At 42.8% G+C, this 23,068-nt stretch overlaps 1 protein-coding gene across 3 annotated transcripts; it reads right to left on the bottom strand.

Moving 5' to 3' along the window:
* Positions 1–3,002: 3,002 nt before the first annotated feature.
* On the bottom strand, positions 3,003–22,827 carry Elovl2 (ELOVL fatty acid elongase 2). Of its 3 annotated transcripts, none has more exons than XM_029562837.1 (8): positions 22,638–22,822; positions 20,990–21,053; positions 16,403–16,590; positions 13,182–13,259; positions 11,007–11,178; positions 8,581–8,705; positions 7,624–7,758; positions 3,003–5,901 (listed from the first exon to the last, which is right to left on the bottom strand). In XM_029562837.1, the coding sequence occupies exons 1-8, from the start codon at positions 22,647–22,649 to the stop codon at positions 5,776–5,778; spliced, it is 900 nt and encodes a 299-aa protein (XP_029418697.1). In that variant the 5' UTR covers positions 22,650–22,822; the 3' UTR covers positions 3,003–5,775. The 3 variants fall into 3 exon arrangements, with proteins under 3 accessions (XP_029418697.1, XP_008829842.1, XP_029418698.1); XM_008831620.3 differs by lacking the exon at positions 22,638–22,822 and adding an exon at positions 21,123–21,144; XM_029562838.1 differs by lacking the exon at positions 13,182–13,259 and having other exon boundaries at positions 22,638–22,827.
* Positions 22,828–23,068: the final 241 nt, after the last annotated feature.

The raw sequence follows: 23,068 nt of genomic DNA, 5'->3' as shown, positions 1-23,068 counted from the left end.
ACTTTGAGCTGTGTTTAGCTGCTGGGGGTGGCAACAGCTGCTCTGGTCTGTGGCAGGGCCTGTTCCCTGGGTGCTGCTTAATCTTTGCTCACCTCTTTGCACTTACAGAAGTGGAGGGTGAATTAGTTCAAGCCTCAGGAGACAGAAGCAACATGACCTCTGGGCAACCTCAAGGTCTCAGAAACTAGAGGATAAGAAGAGTCTTGTAAGGGGCTGAAGAGATGGTTTAGAGATTAAGAGTACTCATTGCTCCTGCAGAGAACCCAGGTTTGGTTCCCAGCACTCACACGGAGGCTAACAATCGTCCACAAGTCCAGTTCCAGGGCATCTTCAGCCCTCTTGTGGCCTCTGCAGGCATTGCATGAACATGATACACTTACATACATTGAGGCAAAACATGTAAAATAATTTTTTTTAAAGCATGAGTCTGTTCATCTTTCACATGACACTGAAGGCAACCAAGGTAAGGACAGGCTATACAGTGTTGGCATCTTACAAAAGGACCATCAATTTTAAGTATCAGTGGCTCAGATACGGTGATTGGTGCAGTGCCAGTCTAGATGCTCTGTGTTTCAGATAGAATGTTCAATAAAACTGGTTATCCATCATGTGGGTGGGTTTCATCCAATTTAAGGCCTAAAGAGTTCAGACCAAGGCTGCCCACAGAAAGAGTAGTTCTCCCTTAGACTTACTATTGATCCACTTCATTGCTGGGAGGCAACAGTGGGACCTGGGAGGTTTTTTTTTTTTTCCTTAATGTGTATTGCCTGCATGTATGTGAGTGCACCTGTGTCGTGCAATGCCGCAGAGGTCAGAAGAGGGCTTCGGATTCCCCTGGAACTGGAGTTAAGGACGGTTCGTAGTCACCATGTGGGTGCTGGGAATTGAACCTGGGTCCTCTGCAAGAGCAGTCAGTGCTCTTTAACTGCTGAGCCATCTCTCCAGTCCCAGGGCCTGGAAGTTTTATGCTCCCTGTTATCCCTCAGATTTGATAAAAATATTTTACTGAATATGACATTTAATCCATAACTAGGTTTGAAAGGATAAAGGCTGTGGTATGATTTGGATGTAAACTGTCTCCACAGGCTTATGTGTTTAAATAATTGGGCCTTGGCCAGTGACACTATTATGGAACCTTTAAGGGTTCATGCCTCACTGGAGGAAGGAGTTCACTGGGAGGGAGCTTTGAGGTTTATAGTCTGGTGCTGTTTCCTGGAGATGGGAGGAGGTGAGGACTCTGTGATGCGTGTTGTGGAGCTGCTGCCTGCCATGATGGAAGGAATTCCTCAAACTGTGAGCCTCCTTAAGTTGTTTCTTGCCAGAGATTCGGTTGTAGCCATGAGAAAAGTAATTGAAAAAGGCTAGTTCTAGGCCAAGCTTTCATCTCAGAGAAACCTGGTTTCTAGGGCCACAGCTGGTAAGACTAGTAGATCCATTTCTTTCTCAGTATGAAATTAGTCCAAAGACAATGGCACAGTCTTTCCTTATTTTTCTTTCTTTCAATGCACATGAATCACAACTCAAATTCCTCCTGGTAGCTAGGGAACAGGCTGTACAAGGCAAGGATGGTAAATACAAGATCATAAACCCCACATCAAGCTACAGGCAAACATCATGACATGTGCAGAGGGCTCTGAGTGCTGTTGATGGCTGAGTGTTGACATCCAGTCTGTTGAATGGCCATGTTCCTAATGGGGTCCTTAGTGAGCTGCTTCTGGAATCATTAGTGCAGTTAACTGCCCACTTAAGAGTCATTCTAGTATTCCTTCTGTGTAGTTAAGCTCAAAAAAATGACTTACAAGCTGTTTTATGCTTTCTTTCCCCCATGGCTGAGTCACATTTACTGAAGGTGTTGAGGTAACTGAAGAGTGAACGCTTCCTTGTATTGGAAGGGAACTTAACGTGAATGTAATTTGATTTGGAAGAACGCCTGCTGCTATGAAGCCATAGGCTGAGCTTTTCTTTATATATAAAGGATCGAAGAGACTCTAGGTCAATGTTTATCATATATAGAACTTCTTTTAATTTGTAATAACTAATCTCCCATATAGACATTGGACTTACCATCTTAATTTTTTTTTTTTTTGTAATGAAGTTTTACTCTGTAGCCCAAACTATCCAGGAACCAACCCATTGCAATCTGGGGTGGTCTTGAACAACAATCCCCTGCCTCGGCTTCCCCAGTGTTGAGATTACAGGGATGCACCACCATGCCTAGCTTTTTATTTTTCAAAACAAACTTTTAATGAGATGATCCCACTTACAGTTTAAAAGAGTGAAATGGAGGCTCTTTAAAATGTTTGCTTCTATCCCTAAACTCTAGCCTTTCTTCAAAATTAAAATGTGCTCTCCTGCCCGTTCTAACTATTCCACCGTACCAGTTCCTACTAAAGAACCTAAGTGTCTTCAGTCAGACTCGGATCATGTCTTTTGAGCCTTACTTTCAGGCTAAGACCCCGTGATCTTCATCACTTTGGAGAATGTACCCTCTGCACTGATAAGCACCAGTCCACGGCCTGCCCTGCTTCAGCATGATCCTCATAGCTCGTTTACATTCAAGCTCCTGATCTGAGATGGTCACCTCTCCACTGGTGCGACACTGAAAAGGTGCCTTGGATGTTGTGACTTGTGTTATTTCTACCTTGTATTTTTTCCTCAAATATAGTTCCCTGCCCCAATTATCCTATAATACATTATATATGGTATAATACATTAGTATACTATGAAATTTGATGTAATGGTTATGTCCTTTACTTACTTAATTGACCTTAAATTTTCCTTGTGAGCAACAAACTTGTTAGATAGTTTAACTTCACATATGAACACCATGTTAATACTATTATTAAAAGCCCACTGCTTATTGAACTGAAGAATTCAGCATCTAAAATTAATTGCTAAAATATTACTTTGTTAAAAAAATCCCTGAGCAATGGGTCTTTTGGAATACCATGCAAACATACATTTTAGCTTTTTTGAACCAAATAAGAAAAATTGCAACATGCTTAGTGTAAAAATCATTTTATTATACAACAATCATACAGAATGTTTTTTTTTATCTAAAAGAAAAATGGCTTCTCCTCCCTGTCTACCCTGGTGGTGATGCTGTGACCTTCAGATGTGAGGCTTTCAAAGGAAAACCAAAGATAATGTCCTCATTTTTCTAAAGAGGTGACCTCCAGAACATTCTCAAAATGACAGGGAAATGTTGGGAAGGACTAGGATAGAGTGATCGCTAACATACAAAATGCTTTCTGCCTATCATAGTAAACACCATTTTTCCATAAATAAAACAAAAATAAAGTACTTCTCTGATGGGGGTGAACAGGAACTTATCCACCAATATGAGTAAATGTAATTCTGATGGGTTGAAAATTTCTGTGCTTAATTACATTCAGCAAACACTCCATTTTGTTTTAAAAGTTAGAGGAATTACCAAGACAGGCTTTATAGTATTCACCGAAGTGCTTTTGTTCCCATGAATAAAACCTGGGAAAACACATTCTCCATTTTGTCCATTATAGAGAGAACAACTTTTTTAATGCTTCTGTTTTAGGAAGATCACACTAAAAGTAAACAGGCTAAAATATTTACCAGACTCCATTTTTCATAGCTCAGGTTTTATAGCTCTGCATATTTTATCAGCCCTTGAGTGGCTTAAGGCTAAGTGTTTCATTAGGCTTTGCTCTGACAGGTTTAAAGCTGGCTGGTACTTGGCAGCTGCCTTTGTGGGTCTGCCAAAGCCGATTACCTCCACCTCCTTGCTGTAGAGTGTGAAGTCATGAACGCCCTGAACTGCAGGTATGATGTGCAGTGAGACTTCAGTGTCTCCTTGGCAAGAGTAACCTGGGGACAATGACCAGTGATGTCTCCTCACTGAGTCTCATTTTCACTTTAGTAGCAAATTTCAGATCATATCTGAGAACTAAAATTGAACTCAAGTTTTGCCAAGGAACTTTCTCCTTTGATTAATTTGTGTTCTGTCATAGAAGAAAAATAACATACTCAAAGCTAGCCCTCAAAATGAATTCCTGGGAGAGAACAAGCCACCGAAACAGAGTAAGTCACAGAGATGCAAGTAGTGAGTAAGCACCTTGGAGAAGTTTGAGAAAATCATTTAGAAAATACACTGAAGAGTGAGCGGCTGTCAGGCAGGAATACCGACAGGAAGGCTGGTCAGGAGTGAGGAATGGCACAGGACACAAGGACTGTACTGCTCGACACTTTTCAAAAACTACACTGAGAAAGCGCAGGGCACTTACAAGTTTAAACAGTACACTTTTTAACACAGAAAAATTAAGATGAGAGCTTGCCCAGGGAGGGAGGAATGGGAACAAGAGACAAATGGGTGCCTCTGCTGGGGTGGTGGAGAAAACGCCTTCTGGTGCCCGTGCTCTGGGTGCCAGAGCCATGACCTAAGGACAGTTTTTAAAATGGAGGAAAGATAAAGTGTCAAAGCAGGCAAGTCTGGTTTTGCATGTGTAAGTCTAGAAAATACACCTTTCATTCTTGGTATACTTTAATAGTAAAGGTCCAGCAATTCAGGGGACGTGCCCAGTAGTGCCTTGCTCTGCCTCTGTCCTTCTCTGTGGAGACTGCGTTTCTGTGTAGGGGACCAGGTTCTGTGGCTTGTGCCTGGCCCACACAATCTCTCCAAACTACTACATCCTTTTCTGTTTTGAGACTTAAATATGATCTACAAAGATTAATAGCAACTATTTTGGTAACATTCTTGAATAGGCTCAGAAGAAATAGTTGACAAATTTGATGTCTGTTTTGCCACCAGGGCTCTGTTATATGATTTCTAAATATTCCAAAAGCATTTCCATGCTAAGGAGAAGTATAGATTAGACTCCAGTCTTAGTTCAGAAAGACATGGCAGCCATGTCTAAATTTAGCTTTTAACATGGAGTATGTGTCTTTATTTACCTAGACTAACAAGGGAGGTAGACATGAACATCCAAATAAGGAAACCAAATTAAAACTGAGAAATGGCTCCTATCCAAAGCCCCTGAGCTATGAGGATTTGGCAGAAGGATTTTTTTATGGTTTTTGACAGAGTCTTGCTATATTTCTACAGATATATAGCCCAGGCTGCCTCAGCACCCAAATGCTGGGGTTGCAGGTGCGCACCACCACACCCAGCTTAAGAAGTACTTTTTATCATGTAATGACTGATCTTCAAACTATCTTGAAGATTAATAAATTTCATTACCACATCACTGTTTAGAATCAGAAGTGGTTTCGAGAATTTGACAAACAGGGCTCTAGCTTAAGAGAGGAAGAATTTTGCTAGATTCTCTCCTCTGTTAAGGATCCTATCTAAATGCCTTCTAGGATTGATTCCTAAAGGAACAAATGGACTGATTAATTTATGCAGAGACAATTATTGCTTAATGTAGGCTAGAACAGACCCTGTTATTACAATATAATAAACGTTTTGTTTTACACATATTAATCTAAGCAAAACTAACTTTTTATGTGAAGACTTGCCATGAAAAACAAAGCTCTGTGTTTCCTGGTTTTCTGCCTGAATAAGGCGAGGAGCAGGTGCACCTGTTTGGGGTTTGGAGCATCAGCATCATTTCTGTGATGTGTAGGCATTCAGTTAACAGAGTAACCTAATAGCAATATATTAATACATTCTGGGTACAAATGATTTACAAACTCAAAAGGAATTAGTTTCTACTAAAACATTCAACTTTCAATTCAGTCTCTGCTTTAAAACAGGCACATCTGTTGAGCTAGTACAGTGTTTGTGCTCCCCACCCCCTTGTTCTACTGTGCTTTCTTGTTCATCAGTCCGTTAGCTGCAGTGGAGTGGGCTTTGGGAAAACCGTTCTTCACTCCTTTCCCCACAGGGGGCGCTTGCTTTTCTTTCTTCAGAGGCTTTTTCCGGTATGTCTGTTAGTGTACAGAGAGGAAAAAGGGGGAGGGGGACTTCTTAATAAGGCCTTGTCTCTAATGTCCCAACACGGTACATGGTTAAATCACTACATAACCTTCTTTGGTACTGGCTCTCCTAATAAGAATTCATGTTTGCAGTTTGACCATTTTAAGCCTCTTGCTAAAGATAAAGCTTGAGAGAAAACCAAGAGATGCATGAATGTCAGAAAAGGTTGCTTCACTTTATCTGTTAGGTCAGGATTTGCATAGGATGGACGTGGCATCAAATCAGCCTGCATCCATTGTTCACTTGGAAAGGATAAAATGTATTGTAATTCAAGATAAAAGGGGCTGTTATTTTAAAGGCCACCAATACTTGGGATTCTGGCAGGGCATTTAACACAGTCTCTTTGGTGCTAGAGATGGAAGCCAGGGTCTACTGCATATTGATCATGTGTTCCGCCACTGACCTGCCCCTCAGTTTCACTGTCCTTCCCATTCTGATGAAACGCCACATCTGCTACCTCCTTTGGGCTTCTTTTGAGACAAAGTCTCACGTTGCCCAGGATGACCTCAAACTTTCTATTATCACCTTGAACTCTGGATTCTCCTGCTTCCACTGCCTAAGTGTTGAGATAACAGCCTTTTTACTTTTTAAAAAGCAATGGCATTACCAAGGATCAAGACTGAAATCATACTCAGATTTAGAACTAAGATTCAGTTTGCACCAGCACTGAGGGGGTAGGGGGGAGAGATTTCGATGCTATTACCTGCCACTGCTGGGCTACTGGACCTACTACCCCAGCACCCAGGCTCCACTGCCTTCTTTTTAAACACACTGGTGTATGTGTTGGGAGTTGGGGGCTTTTGGTTCCACTGATGGTTCTTTTTTGGACATTCTCAAGGGAAACTTTTTTATCTTACAAGAGATCAAGTCAGTTTAGTTCAGAGCACATGATCTGAAAAGCTTAAAGGCTCAGTTCCCACAGTTGTCCTTCATGTACTATGTAAGTTTTAGCTAATACAAACTAAAAAAAAAAAAAAAGCAATTGTCTGAAGGAGAAAATATAGTTGGATAGAATTTTAAAAGTATTGTTCAGATATAAATTTATGATGTTCTATTTTTTCAAATGAAGCTTTCCATTTCCCTATCCCAGCAATTTAAAATTTACAGCCACCTGTGGCCTATAAGTTTAGGCTCCCATGGGTTCTTACATAGCAAAGTCACTTTGAAATTGCATTTTGAAGCACTCTCTCATTTAAATTTTTAATTGCAAAGAAAATGTCACTTGATAAAGAAAGTCAGTGTGGCCTTTACATGCTGGTGTGCCCTAAAGGAAATTTCCTGAATGAACACTGCCTCCAAACATCGGAGCAGCTGATACGGGCTTTCTGAATTTATTATTAAAAACATATTGTTCCCACACTTTCCTCCACTCACACTTCCTGGACCTGTGTTGTGTTACTCTACACCTGCTGAGCTTTCAGATGTCAGATTTGGGTCACATGGTGCAAATATGCCTGTCTGTGTAAGTCAGCATTTCTGAGAGACATCTTCCAGGGCTTGCATACAAAGTTTAACCAAAGGCCCTCTACACTCTTAATTGGCTATTCTTTGAGGAGGAGGAAGTGGGGAGAGGAGTCAGGAATGTTTTATCCCTCCTTTGCAGGTGTGAAACACCCAGCATAGAAGTGCACAATTCATTACACTTTGCCCTCAAATGCCTGCACTGTACGTACCTGAACATAAAAGTTTAAGAACAGGATGACCAGTGTCATCATATAGGAAGACTGGAAGATGAGACAGCCAAAGGGGAAGCCGCAGGGCTTCACAACCGCACTCAGTGTGTGCGTGATGGTGAGCAGGAACTGCACCTGGACAGAGGAGAGGATGCAGGTGAGTGGACCAGGCCCAGCACGGCACAGAAGTCCTATCACACCTCAGCTACTGTCACTTCTATATTCTGCAGGAGCAAATCAAGCAAAATTTAGAAACAGCCCACTATCCTGTTCAGAAATGTCTTTTGAAATGATCTAAGTACATAAATTTGCCTATTATTTTCTCATGGAAAAGTAGCAGTTAAAATCATTTAGATAAAAATGATCTCACTCAGGACGGGAGAGATGCTTCAGTGGTTAAGAGCACTGTTCGCTCTTGCAGAGGACCCAGGTTCGATTCCCAGCACCCACATAGTGACTAACAAGCATCCATAACTCCCGTTTCAGGGGGCACTGCATTTATACACATGCTGGCAATACACATAAAATAATGAAAAATATTTTGTGTATGAGTGTATTGGCTGCATGCAGGTCGGTGCACTCATGTCATGCAGTGCCCACAGAGGTCAAAATAGGGCATCAGATCCCCTGGAACTGGAGTTATGGATGTGGGTGCTGGGAATCTAACCTAGGTCCTCTGCAAGAGCAGTCAGTGCTCTTAACCATTGAGATATCTCTCCAGCCCCCAAATAAAGTATTTTTAAAAGAGATCTAACTTGTACATTTAAACTTCCCATTAAAAGCTAACTGCACACAAAAGACATTCCAGTGTACAAAGCAGAACCCTTCAAAGGCTGTTCTAGAGAAAAACAGGCAACCTCAGAAACTCAGAGAAGCCACTGATTTCTCAGAAGACTGGAATTCCTATTCCTTCCCCATTTGTGAGCCATGGGAAGAAGTAAATCAGGGACAACATACCAGCTGAGCCTGTGTGAGGTATTTCTTCCACCAAAGGTACTTGTGCATAGATGGGAACACAGACAGTCCATAGTAGGAGTACATGAGGATGTGGATAAAGCTGTTCAGGGTTGGTCCAAAGAAGCCTACAAAAGGGAGCACATGAGTCAGTGCTTCCAGAAAGAGGACTGTTCATTCTTCTTTGCTGTGCAATGCTCTCTGTGTATCCTAACCGAAAAGGGCTAACGGGTTTGGGACAGTCATGCAGCAAAATTCACACAGATAAATTCCCCCACAGCTGTGCCATTATGCTAGGCTTCAGCAAAGCCTCTTAGACAGAGGGGTAAGTAAACTGAGATAGGTTTTCAGGTAGACAGCCAACCAAACCAGCAACTCTTTAACTGAAAACAGTTCACTTTCTCTTCACTATTGGTCTTCTTGTTATTATCTGGTAATCAGCAAGAAAAAGAAATGTTAGACTAAAACTGGCAGCAGAATCCCACTAAATGAGAATTATCTTTTGTTTTGCCTAAACCTTGACTGAGCCATTTTGATAATAGAAAGACCATATTGTGACTGGAGGAGTGGTTTAACTCCTGCCTAGTGTTCCCAAGGCTGAAAACCAAACCAAAACAAGGCCTTTTCCACATACTTGTACACAGTGCTAGGGAGACAAGAATACACACTGCCCTTCACAATGAAGGAAATTCTACCTAAATTCTGCTGTCCCTAACTGTGGCAATCCTCCTTTGATCTTCATTATAGTCTTCCCTAGAAGCTACACTTCCACAACCAGAGACTGTCCATGAAGAACGTGAAGGCCATTTGTTTTCTGCACATAGTTTGCTTCCTTCCACTGGAGTTTGCATTCGAACCTTGATAACAAGTACTAGTCCTGCAGGCCTCAACTTATGATGGTTCCATTTAATGTCCTTTCAACTTTATGACAGTGTGAACATGATGCACATTTGATAGAAACCATAATTTAAGTTTTGAATGCTGTCCATCTTCAGGTTGGTAACAGTGGTCAAGTCCTCTCTCTGGATGGTGGGCAGCAGCAGCAACTATGGCTCAGTCAGTGCTGGGACCAGGAGATGAGACCACTGATACGGAACATACGCTGCTGCTTAAGCTGGGGTATGCACTGAGTGAGGTGCATAAAATGTGTTTTTAACTTGTGGCACATTCAGCTCATGACAGGCTCCTCCTGCTTGACTCTTTGATAGGATCTTTTCTGTTCTCTCTATAAGACTCAAACTCCTAGGGGAACCCCCCCCCTAAATTTTGGGGGTTTTTTTTGTTTGTTTTTTTGAGACAGGGTCTTGTAATGTGATCTTGGCTGCTCTGGAATTTTCAATGTAGGCCAGGTTGGCCTCAAACTTGCGGTAATTCCCATGCCTACTCTGTCCCCCAAGCTCGGGGATGACAAGTATATGCCACCATACCTATTCTTAAATTTTATTTTAAAGGTTGCCATTTATAACTTGTTCTCTGTGGTACTGGTCATTGAACCTACATCTTCATACATGTTAAGCAAATGCTCTATCAGTGAGCTATAGTCCCAGTCATCCAACATCATTTTTTCTTAAGATTTACCCCATTTAATTTTTCATAGAACATGTTCAAATTCTTAGGGGCAAGATTTTGGCTGCAGGTCACAACCTACCCCTTAATAAGCTGTGACATCAATGTAGGGGATGTGTCATCATCTGTTTGTAAAAGTAAAGTGGGGTTAAAGCAAAGTACCACAGGCATGGAGAAGGCCAGAGAATACTAGTTCATGACAGTTTTTCTTTATACAAAACATATTATGTGAATGAGTACACTAGGTTGTTAAATAAAATATGCATACACGTGCATGTATTTTGAGACAGGATCTTGCCATGTAGCCCAGATTGGCCTCAAACTGGAGATCCTTCTGTCTCAGTCTCCCAAGGCTGAAATTACAGCTGTGCACCACCACATCCAGCTGAAACCAGATTTCTCATTGAAGTTCTAGTTCTAAGAAATTGTCAGTTACTGCATTAGTGGGTCAACAGATTTTCAGAACGTAAAATCAAGAAGGCCTCTAGCTGAAATGACTTGCTGTACATCACCATGAGATGGTGGCTGTGGCAGGTGCTGCCCGAGGTGGCAAGAGTTGCCTTTCCATGGAGCCTGGCAGCACCTGTACTGGTCAACTGGCTCTGACTGGGGCCTGCATCTCTGCCCATCTGACATTTGGTGCATGAAAAAGAAATGTTTTTAGATTTAAGATCATGCTCAGATTTTATCAGCATAAAAATCCAAAAACCAAACGACCAGTGGCAAATGTACTTCCTGTGGTGACAAAGGATGGCCACAGTGGCCTCACTCCATCTCATCAGTGTGTACTGGTTAGCATAAGAGGGACACTACTGGTCTTGTGAGATCCAGTCCATAGAACTGAAAGTTAACAAAATACTTACTTTGTCCACAGGGTATCCAGTTCAAAACACACCACCAGATGTTAAACATAGAGGCATGGTGATAGACGTGAAGAAACGTGATCTGACTTGTCTTTTTTCTCAAAACAAAGAAAATGGTGTCCAGGAACTCTACTAATTTGGAGAAGTAATACCACCACAGCACCCTGGCCACCTACAGACCATTCAAGAAGGGGAGAGAGTGAGAAAGGGTGCGCACTTCTGCCCTGCGCCCAGCCTTCTGCTAGCCACCTGAGGCGCTCTCTGCAGCAATGGCTGATCTGGTGCCTTTGCCTCCAGATTCTTCTTACTCCAAGCAATGCACCCTACTCTAGTGATATGCGGTATCTTTCCAGAACGTGTACGTAATCAAATTATTTGTCTAAACCCATGGCCTCCTACTCTCTGCCGAGGACAGGATCTCCACCCTCCTCCCCCAGCATCCTGCAAGGCCCCATGGGCCCTAAAAGCTATCTCTACCCCATGGCTGCTGAGTCTCCTTCCTGCAGCGGGTCTGGCACACTTAGTCATCCTTCTCTAAATACTCTTAATGTTCACCTTCTCGGCAACTTTGCCTGCTGCCTCCTGTCTTTTCTCAGACAGAACCAGCTGCTTTTTCATTTATACTCCAAGACTACCTTGGCTACCCGTCTATAATCAACAGCTGTAAGAAAACGCAGTGAATGTTGTGAATCCACCAGTAGGTGGTACATCTCTGGCAAGGATGCTGTCCCATTTGGGTGTTAAAAGTCACTTTTACTGTTCCCACCGCATACTTCCTTTGTTTACAAAGGACCACTATCTTGATGCCTCCTGCCTATAGGGTGTTCTGATTCTACTGTGGTTTACACACTTTTCTATTGAAAATTGTCTCTCTTCATGTATTTGGAAACTCACACATCAATAATAAGATTATTTTTAATTCGTTTCCTTAATTTCCCCCCTATAACCAGTTGGTGTTGTAGCAACCTTTAAAACGGTAACAGTAAGCTTTTTTTTTTTTTTAAATTTTAAACTCATATTTTAAAAATACACATTTAGTGTGTCAGCTCATTCCAGGCAGTGTTCTTTCTGTTGCATGAACTACCCCATAGCCAATGGGAGGCAGTCTTTAAGGCTCCTGTAGCCATGTGTGACACCCACAGCCATGGAGAGCTTCTTTGCTCTGGATCACAGGTTCGTCTGAAATACATTTCCTGCCCCGGACCTGGAACTGGCCATTTCTCTAAGACTCATCCCTTCTGGTAGAAAATTATACTGAGATAGCACCTCTGGATAGTCACAGCTCACTGCCTTTGGCTATCACCGACTACAGAGTATTCTTCTGCAGATAAATCTAGGAAATAGGTTTTTCTCTTTTATAAGGTTAATTCTGTCATTTCCAATTTAAATATATGATTACTGAATTTAATTTTCACAACTTTCATAGGTATCTCTTTTTTCAAATATCAGTTACTAATGATATTAATCTATTATTATACTTTATCCTACAGTGCCCCAAAACAGTGATGCCATTTTTATGGCAATAGCAGCAAAAACTACTAAATTCTGTTAAGGTTTCCCACTAGGCTGTCTTCCCCAAATAGCATACTTTGCAGTTCATTTGCTGGGTGACGCTGGTACCCTGCTGCACAGGTACATTCATTTCCCCAAGCTTCTTCCAGACATTTGGGGAAGACACTCACTCTGCTTTCTGTTAACATTTCATTTCATCATATATCTATGCAAAATGAGATTCCCCAAATCAAACACAGCACAGACACACAGAGAGCAGGCTAACCCCCTCCTAGCCTCTGTCTTGCTTCTTCCCCTCAAAGGAAACAATCTGAAGTATTTGTTTTTTTCCTGCCATTGCTTCTTTTTAAAAATATAAGTAAATACACACCTGCCACCTCTAACACAGAAGGTGGTACATGGTGAACACAGTCTGCAAGTTGCCTTTTTTCACTTAAATATGCCCTAGAGGCAATGATAGCAATGCAGAGACCATCCTCAGTCCATTTTGTAGAGGCTTCCTTGGCATGGATGTGCCATGGACTTTTAGAAAATATTGTTGTCACTAAGTATTTCTATCAGAATAGGAATCCTTGATCTATCTCATCCCAGCCCTGTCCTCACTGCAGGGGGGAAAATCTTTCACCCTTTGCCAGTGGGAAGTGCTTCTAACAGAGGGCTCACCCGGACATCACCTTCCCCCGCACTGTCCAGGTTCTGACACTGTAAGTTGTAGCCTCCTTCCCAGCTGGAGAGGATGAGCTGCCAAAGAACCAAGAAAGGGGAAATCAACACAGAATCTGGACTAGACTGAATTTCCCATTATGTCCCCAACTGGCATCTATTCAAGGTTAGAGACGAGACGTCCCAGAGTTTGAGTGTGACCCAATTCTGTCCTCAAGATCGTACTAGAGAGAGATTTAATTCTTATTGCTAGTCTGAAATCAGCATTTAGATTTCTTAGTATAGTTTCTATCACCCAAAGGCAATAGAATCTATCACTATAGTATCAAAAGTTTATATGAAGGATTATCTATCTAGTCATCTGTTTCTACAAGTAAACAGAATTGAGTATAAACAAATGTGAGGAAGCTATCACAAAAGTATTTTCAGTTTCAATAATTTTATAAAATGTATATTACCGGGCTGGAGAGATGGCTCAGTGGTTAAGAACACCGACTGTTCTTGCAGAAGACCCAGGTTCGAATCCCAGCACCCACATGGCAGCTAACAACTGCTGGTAACTACAGTTCCAGGGGATCCGGCACCCTCTTCTGTCCTCCGCGGTCGTTGCACAACATGAGTGCACTTACCTACATGCAGGCAATACACACATACACATAAAATTAAAAAAAAGTAAAATTAAAAAAAGTTTAAAAATGTGTATTGCCATTTTACAGATGTTTAAAAGGAGAGAGAAACGTTAAAATATGTTTTCATTGTATTTGCTACTTGGTAATCGGATAATTTATATGATTCGTATCTATCTTCACATTACTCTGAAATAAAAAGCTGCCCTTTTGGGGGCTCATCTTTGCATCCAAGGATCCTTCTCCAGTCCCTGAGTAAGTGTGTGGTAGACATTGATGAGCAAATGACTAGCTCATAGTTACGCAGCTAAAAGGTGGTCGGATCACGACTAGAATTCAGGCTTCCTAATTTACTGTTTTCTGTTCTTCCTACAATGCGAGAAAATAAGCTTTTAGAATTCTATGTTGAAAACATTACAAAAGCAGCTCTCTCTATATAAAAATTTCAAATTCTGGAATATAAGGGGTTATAGGCAAAGGCGTAGAATTTTCCTTTGCTTTAGTGACACTGATGAACTCTAAATAACTAATGTTTAGAGCCTTGATCTTTTTCACTGCTCTGATATGCTTCTCTTTTCTTCTACAAAAATTCTTCAGGTAAAGTCATTATAACCACTATTATGAAGAAGAGTAGTCCAGGGAAAGCAGAAGCATGCTATGTTTTCCTCAGGGGCTGTCCTGGAGTCAGGTCCCCCCAGCAGCCTCAGGGCTTTATGGTCCTGTGGCAGGCTGGCAGAGGTCTGGGATGCCTTAAAGGGCATGTAATATTTTTCTGCTGGTGTAATTTTCAAACTAAGAAAACTACTTTGAGATGTTAATTTAAAACATTTACAGGAAGGTTGTAGTTAAAGGGTTCTAATCTCTACTTTCTTTGCTAACAGTGCAACTGTTAACCCCTTAGTGACAGAGCATATTCTGTTTGCCTAGGACTTGTTCTGTTTTAACCAGATTTTTTCTAGGCTACCCCCAATCCCGTGTCGCCTGTGCAGAGTTATCTAACAATTTAGTAACTATAGCAGAACTGCTCAGCAAGCCACAGGAAGATACCTATGGGGTCCTTCATAACCCCTACCTAGGCTGGGTATAGGAGCCATCCAACCTTCGTACTGAAGGAAAGAAAACAAGGCTGTCAGAAAGGGTCAGCCTAGAGCTTGAGTGGATTCACTAACTTCAAAGCTAACCCGAGTCCCTCGACTTCAGCTAAGCCTCAGCACCTTAGCTGGCAGCTGCAGCCTGCACAGGCATCATCTCCTCCTTGGATCTGCTTCCAGACTCGCTCCTTTCCTAAGGGAGTGCCTCTTTCCCTTTGCCACGTAAAGAAACTAAGTCCATAAACTGCTTTATCCTACCAGCTCACCGCATGTGCTAAAACACCCCCGCCCCACAGAGAAGCTTAATGATGGTCTATGTGATATGTCAGCATGGCTTTCCTGATGCAGTTCCTGCTCTTAAGCTTCACTCTAGTCATTTGGGACAATAGCTAACCTCCATCACTAGAACAAGGAGCAATGCACAGAGTAAGTCTGGGAGAGAAAACCTGCACTGGAAGATGAGGATTTACTTTCTTTTTAACTCCAAGGACATTAGGAAGGTCTTATTTGTGTCATTTCCTACCTTTTATAACTTATATGAATGATTTTATCCCAAATTTTCCTTAAAAAAGATTTTTGTTCCCTTCACTCCTTTTAGTTGTTTTTGCTAGAGCAAGTTTAATATTCTCAGATTTCTCCTTGTATTACGGCAAAATGACTTTGGGTTGCCTTAGGCAGAACAATCATCACTTCCTTCTTCCTCTCCTAAACTGCCTCAGGTTTTAGAATACAGGTTGCAGGCTGCTCTGGCAGCTAGAGCAGACGACAGCATCATCTCCACCTTGCCAGGGTTCCAAAGACCCAGTAAGACTCTTCAAGTGAGTATTTGCACCTCTGTAAACTAACTGCATGTTGTGATGTCAGATTTTTAAAAATATTTTATTTGTTATATTATTTTATGTGTAAAAGTGTATTGCTTATATGTGTGTAAGTGCACCCATGTCATGCAATGCCTGGGGAGGTCAGAAGATGGCATCAGATGCCCTGGAACTGGAGTACAGGTAGTTGTTAGCCACCATGTGGGTGCTGGGAACCCAACCTGGGTCCTCTGCAAGCTCTTAACCACTGAGCCAGCTCTCCAGCCCTGTGATGTTTGATTTTTCACATACTCTGTTGATTGCTGTATATCTCAGGCAAACTATGTAACTTTTCTAAGCCTCAGTATCATAATATATAAAAGGAGAAAATTACAACACATTCTCTTCAAATGTCCCCTTCAGATCTAAATCATGATTATAATTTCAATTTGACTAAGGACTGCAGAAATAGGACTAAATTGGGAAAAGGACAATTCAAGTTAGAAACAAGGGCTTCCGAGACTTTGGGGAGGAAGAGAATCAATGTAAAACAAATTCTTGGGTTCTTAATGGTGCTCTACTAAGTGCAACCATTCACAGGATGTAAGACCACATATGACTGCTTCTCATACTCAATCACTGCCCCCAGCTTGGGCTACACACACACACACACACACACACACACACACACACATGCACATGCTTACCTCCACCAGCATATATGCAGAAAGAAGTGTGATTCCGAAGTTATACAGGGTGAGGATTCCCCTGAGAGAAAGAGCAGGCCTGTTCTTCATGTACTTGTTACCCAGCCATATTGAGAGCAGATAGATGACAGTAAGGGTAAAGGTAGGAAGGTACGAGTCCAACAGGAACCACCCCCGGACTCGAGAATCTGGAAAGAAATGCACAGAGTGAGGACCGAGGCTTCTATGCATCCAGCAGCACGGATACATACTGTCCATGCAGCAGCCCCCTTATCCTTGGTGGATACACTCTGAGATCCCCAGTCGGCACCCCCTGCTTTTCCTATACATCCTTCACAAGTTAATGCCCGCTTTTACCATGCATGTCTGCAGCTTGAGATGCAGGAGCACAAACTGCTTTCCCTTAACAGTTTCAGGGATTTATGGTTCCTACTCTGGATCTCAGCAACCTCAGCCCTGGGATTTTTCTTCATCAAGTTGGGAATTTTCACCTTTTCACATAAAGGAAACACTTTATCGTTCTCTTTGTTATAGCCAAATTGCCAGCATCATTACTCCTGTACCCCAGACTATTATTAAGTCAAAGAGGTGTTACCTGAATGCAAGCACTGTGGTACTGCACAGTATCACTGACAGCCATGAAGGCTACGAGTTGAATCATGGATGGATGGATATACTGAACAGAAGGATGATTCATATTCCAGATGGTAGAGTATGGGTTCATCACACTACTTGAACAGCATGCACTTTTAAACTTATGAATTATTATTTCTAGAATTTTCCATTTAATATTTTTATTGTTGTAGACTGTAGGTAACAGAAACTACAGGAACAAGACTACAGATAAAGGCACTTCAAACACACAGTGGAGACCAGTATGATGCAGAACTAAGCAAGCTAGAAGTCAGTAATGTGGTAGAAGAAACCAGTATGCTGAATAGTTAAGAAGCATTCACGGAACAAATAGCTTCAGCTGAACATTGAATGGTGGGGGAAGAGAGAAAGCTGGAATTGAGCTACTGAATTCCGCTTTGGAGCAGTTACTGCGTTCATTTATCCCAAGTCAGTGTATCACGACATCTCATGGATGACAGAATGTGGAGGAAGCCCCAGTAGCTTGCAGCAGAGTTTAGAGCAGTTTGAATTTATATCGTCACCTCAACTGTTATTCCTTGCTAGGGGCCCTCCCATTGGGAAGATCTGGGTGGTCCAAGGAAAGAGGACACACTGATGTGGTGTCATAATCCCTAGAATTTGCCTGGGATCACTGTGTAGTCAACCCTGGTGGGTTTACTGACATCAACAGAGAGGCCTGGGTCCAAAACAATAGGCGTGGAGAGTCAGGACAGCAAAGGCAAAGCCTTGGAGCACAGGAAGCAAAGCTGGGAATGCAAACCTGCCCTCAGGACTAAGCATGAACAGCAGGAGCCAGTACCGTTCACCAAGTGCTCTTACTCCAGGGAGTGAGAATCTGACCGCCTACCTGGAGGCCATGGTGGAGCGCTAACACGTCCTGAACAGCTGAAAGTAAATGTAGGCACAGGATGAGGCTTGTTCTTTGTTCCACCCTATTTGTTAAGGACAGCAGTCTGGCCTAGAATTATGAAATTTGCACACTGTTTTTAATCCACACGAATAGTGGTGAGGAGCTCGTTTCACCAACAGGTAGTGTCTTTTTTTGCCCACTCTGGTTCTCACAGTCCCGGTCCCTCTTCTCGGGATGCCCTACACCCAGTCTACACGGACTTTTTCTTAAACCACCCTCTTTACAAACTACACTAACTAGGAGAGTGCTGTTGTGAGCACTAACATGCCATTACTTACTCTCTAGACTTTTCCCTTTGGTGGCTGAGACAAAATACATGAAAATCACAAAAATTCAATAAAAAATTTAAAAAAGAACATATCTTTTGAGAAATATTGATTTAAAAAAATAGGTGAAAGGGGGGGAAAGGTGAGCGGTTAGCGCTCACGTCTAGGTGTCTCAGTCAGGCCCACGTTCATCTAGGAAGCCCGAGTACAATGTGCTGTCCTCACGCTCGTCTCCCTTTCTAAGTCCTGCCCGTCCTTGAATGCCGAGTAAAGAAGGTGCTGCTTCTGAAGGGAGCCATTTACACGGCCCTTCATAACCATGGCTTCATTTGCCATTGCATTCATTCGTCTAAAGGCAGCTAGGGCTGTACTGTCATAAATAGCAGTGAGCCTGAGTCTGTGCCAGGACCCATCTTAAAGCTTTTCCATCTATTAACCTGTTTCCCAAAACAATCCTACTAGACACTGCTATTCCCAGTTAACTTCTGAGAAAAACTGGGCCACAGGGGGTGGAAAAGTTATGTAACTTACAATAAACTGTACCCTACCTCTTGCTATGGCATTGTAGTTTGAACTGTATTCCACTAAGACATGTTCAAGCCCTAACTCCTGCTACCTATGCATGTGGCATTACTTGGAAGCAGGGTCTGTGCAGATATAATCAAGTTAAGATGAGGCCACACTGGATTACAGAGGGCCCTAACCCACTGCACGTGCCTTATTAAGAGAGGGCTGCTTGGGTACAGGGAAAAAGAAGATATGTGAAGACAGGCAGAGAGGCTGATGAGTCTAGAAGCCAAGGGACACCAGACTGCCAGCAACCCCAACACAGGGAGAACTGTACCACACAGATGCTTGGTAACCTGTAACCTTGAGGGGATGAAGGGGACCCAGCCTTGACTTTGGAACTGAGAGAATAAGTTTTATTGTTAAAGCCATTCAGATTATGGCTCTTGTTCATGGCTGTCCTAGGAAATGGATGGTTTAGTCACTTAACTGCTTCCTGACTGTTTCAGATGTGTTTGTGTTACCTCAACTACTGTCTGCACGCCATGAGATAGTGGCCAGTTCTCCTCTCCTGTCATACCTGTAACTTATATCCTCAGTGCTGAGTTAAGAGGAAAGGAGTGTAAAGTCTATCAACTGGCACACTGGGTCAAGCACACGGTGTGAACGGAACACAGCACCATACATTTTCACTGCCATGTTGTTGCACAGGCATGCTACAGTTGCTAAGGTTGATCATAATCACTACAACTAAAACATGGGAACACATGCTTGTAGAAACATTTCTTGGGACGTGAGCAGTGGTACTCTGGGTCTGCACCCAGCATGTCCCTCCGTGGCACTGTTCACTTAGAACAACAGGTCTGAGAGTCTAAATGGAAAGTGGGGGATCGTCCAAATAATCTCAAGTGCTTATTAAAAGATTGTGAGAAACAGGAACACCTCCGCAGACTCCTCCTCCCTGTCTTCACTGACAGGCTTAGGGAAACAACTTACAGAGACCAAGGATTTTCCACAGGTTTGTGAAACAGCCAGGCTCAAGTGAAGCGAAACACTTTGTCCACTCTTCATTCAGTCACAAAGTACAGAGTTCCTATTTATTATCCCCAGAACTGTTTAAGCCCTGGACAAAGATGGTGAGCAAAGCAGTGCTGGTTTTCTGTCCTCAAGTGAGAAGCTGCTACAAATAACCACAAAGCCTATGCAGGAGAGAAGCAGGGGCTAGCGTCATGAGGTGCAGTGGAAGGGGAGCCTGCCTGGGGAGACAGCCCACAGCTGGTGTTGGAATGGAGCGGGAGAGAGCAGGGAGGAAATCACGGTTTAGCAAAACAGGAAATAAAACAATCTTACATGTTTGAGGAACCAAAAGGTGTCTTCAGTCCCACCTGGGAAGCTAGGCCCTGACTGGGTTGGAGGGTGCTGGGGCCTGATGATTCTAGGTGTGGTCCATGATAAGCATGGCTTGACCCTCAGGGCAGTGGGAAGACACTGGTAAGCTACAAGTCAGAATACTGCACAATGGTACAGGGTCAGCTGACAGCAAGTGACTGAAGAGGACAGAGACCAGTCAGGAAGCTACTGCAGTCTGAGTGATGAAGATGGAATGGCTAAGACACTTGTCCATACACCCCAACAGTCCGAGGCAGGAAATCTCATGCATCATTAAAAGTAAGCAGAGGAGGCATGTGAGTGCAGGAGTCTTTACATGACTGTGTGTGTGAGGAGGCATGTGAGTACAGGAGTCTGTACATGTGTGTATGTGAGGAGGCATGTAAGTGCAGGAGTCTGTACATGTGTGTGTGAGGAGGCATGTGACTGCAGGAGTCTGTACATGTGTGTGTGAGGAGGTATGTGAGTGCAGGAGTCTGTACACGTGTGTGTGAGGAGGCATGTGAGTGCAGGAGTCTGTACATGTGTGTGTGAGGAGGCATGTGACTGCAGGAGTCTGTACACGTGTGTGTGAGGAGGCATGTGACTGCAGGAGTCTGTACATGTGTGTGTGAGGAGGCGTGTGAGTGCAGGAGTCTGTACACGTGTGTGTGAGGCATGTAGGCTGACATGAGAGGGGCCACCTGGCTCTGTAGCTGGGAGGTCAAGTGGGAGAAACAGGGCTTCTGGATATTCTGGGAAAGGAACATAAAATGCAAAGTAGATGAAGTTCCTCAGCGTGATGTGCCACGCTATTCAAAACACCTGAGTCACCATTCCTATAGGTAAAGGACCTTCTTCCTGTGGTTCTCCATAGTACATTCTCATCAGCTCACTCACCTCGTGGTCCAAACATATTGTCCAAAAAAGCATTGACGTCATCATCGATAGCCTTCAGATGCTCCTGAGAAGAGGAGGAAAATTATTTAAGTGGCTTTTTTTCTTTTCAAATTTTCAAACTGCTATCACCAACCTGTAACTGCTGAATCTACAAGGGCCCCAGCTTCAATAGCTGACTGCAAACTTCAGGAAAATGGCCAGGAAACCCAGACATGCCTTTCACAAGCTTGCAAAGATCTGGAAGGAAACAGTTCTGTTCACAACATTTCCTTAGGCAAGAAGAGTCCTGGAAAATGGGCTTAATGAAGTTAAACACTTGGAGTTACTGACCTCAATTCCATCTACCTCTAAAATGCCTAGTGGCAAAGCTGTTCCACAAGCAGCTTCTATTGTGATGGACAGAAGTGGTGTGTAGGAGCTGGGACTTATGAGTGTGGAAGAGAAACACAGCTTTCTACAGGAATTCAGCAATGCCTTGTTTCACAAGGTCAAACCTAAAGCTTTAAAGAGGGCTTGTTTGTCAAGTAGTAGAATTGAGCACTGAAGCTATTTTTTATGGTTTGTTCTCAACTTTGTATACATTAGTATCTGATTAATATTGCAGTAAAGAATGTCACTTGGGTGTACCAGATTAATTCCTGTCACTTACATAGACTGAGACAGGGGCTGGGACATTATTAAGAATCTTAAGCTGGATGACTTGGCTGCCACCACCCTGATCTACCTCATGCCCCCTGCCTGTCTGCTCTAAATGGCTGCCCGAATTCCCACCCCTGCCACAAAGGTCTGGAGCCCCTCTTCAAGCAAGAAGTAGTAATGACAGAATCTTCCAGTGCTCTGGGAAGGGATGTCTAATGATTTTGGCAGTACTGAGTGTGACAACCTCAGAGGTTCACACAGAATGACCTCCACATTTAACAGCTGAGTGTAATCAAGACATCAAAAGCACATTACACTTAGCGCAAGCACCAAAGAGGGGGAATCCTCCAGCATCTGAAGACAGGATCTGCACATTGTGATTGGACTGGGCTGTTGGGACCTATTCCTATTCATTCTTTGGTCCTAAAATTTCAAGAAAAAAAATGGGTCTTTAGGAAGCTTAGGAAGCTTGAGAGGGGAGGCTGGGGATTAGACATTATTCACTGAGCATCCACCACAGCTGGCCAGTAAACTAGGAACTTTATTTTCCTTATTTCGTAATATTTTTATAAAAAGTGTTTTGGATAAATGAAGCCTCAACATTTGTAAACAGCTCTTTTATCTTTGGCTTCCACATGGAAATCTCAGGAGAACTCTAGATTTGAGAAAGGTCAGTGACCTGACATCTCAGCCTGGCAGAATATAGTCAGTGTGGCTGTCGGGACAGGAAGGTCTGTATGGCTCTCCTTCAGCAAAGAAGACAAATAACATCTTAGATGGGCTCATCATGGTTGCCACATCCACGAGCAAATGTTTAAACCTTTCAGTTTGTTTGCCAAGGTTCAAAATCCATTTTTCAAAATTTACAGAGCTAAGAACGCTCCAACTAAGGACGACAAACCCATCATTTCTGTATACTTGCAGAAATTTGCTCACAAAGGGGAAGCAAAACATGAGAAGACAGGAAGAGAGAGCAGAGAAGGGAAAAGGGCCTTCCGTTCCTTCCTACCTGCCGATTCATTCACTAGTCATCGAGTGCTTCCACACACCAGATACTGAAGTGCAAAGTCAAATAGGACACACTATCCTCAAGGAGTTTTCAGTCTAAAGATGGTGCAGGACTAAAACTCCTAGGAGGGAGGTTTGCAGCGCTAAACCAGAAAAGGACAAAGCACTTAATTATGATCTCCTCAAGGGGCTTCCAGGAAGAGACAAGACTCTTGGTGAATTTTGACCCTCTGAGACATTGTCTAGGAGAGAAAAGAAAAGGCACATTGGATAGTGTCTCAGACATGAATACACTTAGGCATGGCTCACCTGGGAAATGTTTATGGGTCTCTAGTGGCCCATACAGCAGAAATACTGGCAATACTAGGAACATTTTTTAAAGCTGATTAAAAATTCCCTTTGTCTTTCTGGATTATTAAGAATAGTTGGTAA

The sequence above is a fragment of the Nannospalax galili genome, unplaced genomic scaffold, assembly GCF_000622305.1.
Source record: "Nannospalax galili isolate Female #2095 unplaced genomic scaffold, S.galili_v1.0 scaffold72, whole genome shotgun sequence".
Taxonomy (NCBI): domain Eukaryota; kingdom Metazoa; phylum Chordata; class Mammalia; order Rodentia; family Spalacidae; genus Nannospalax; species Nannospalax galili.
The sequence above is the reverse complement of the archived record's forward strand: the minus strand, read 5'-3'. Positions and strand labels throughout refer to the sequence as shown.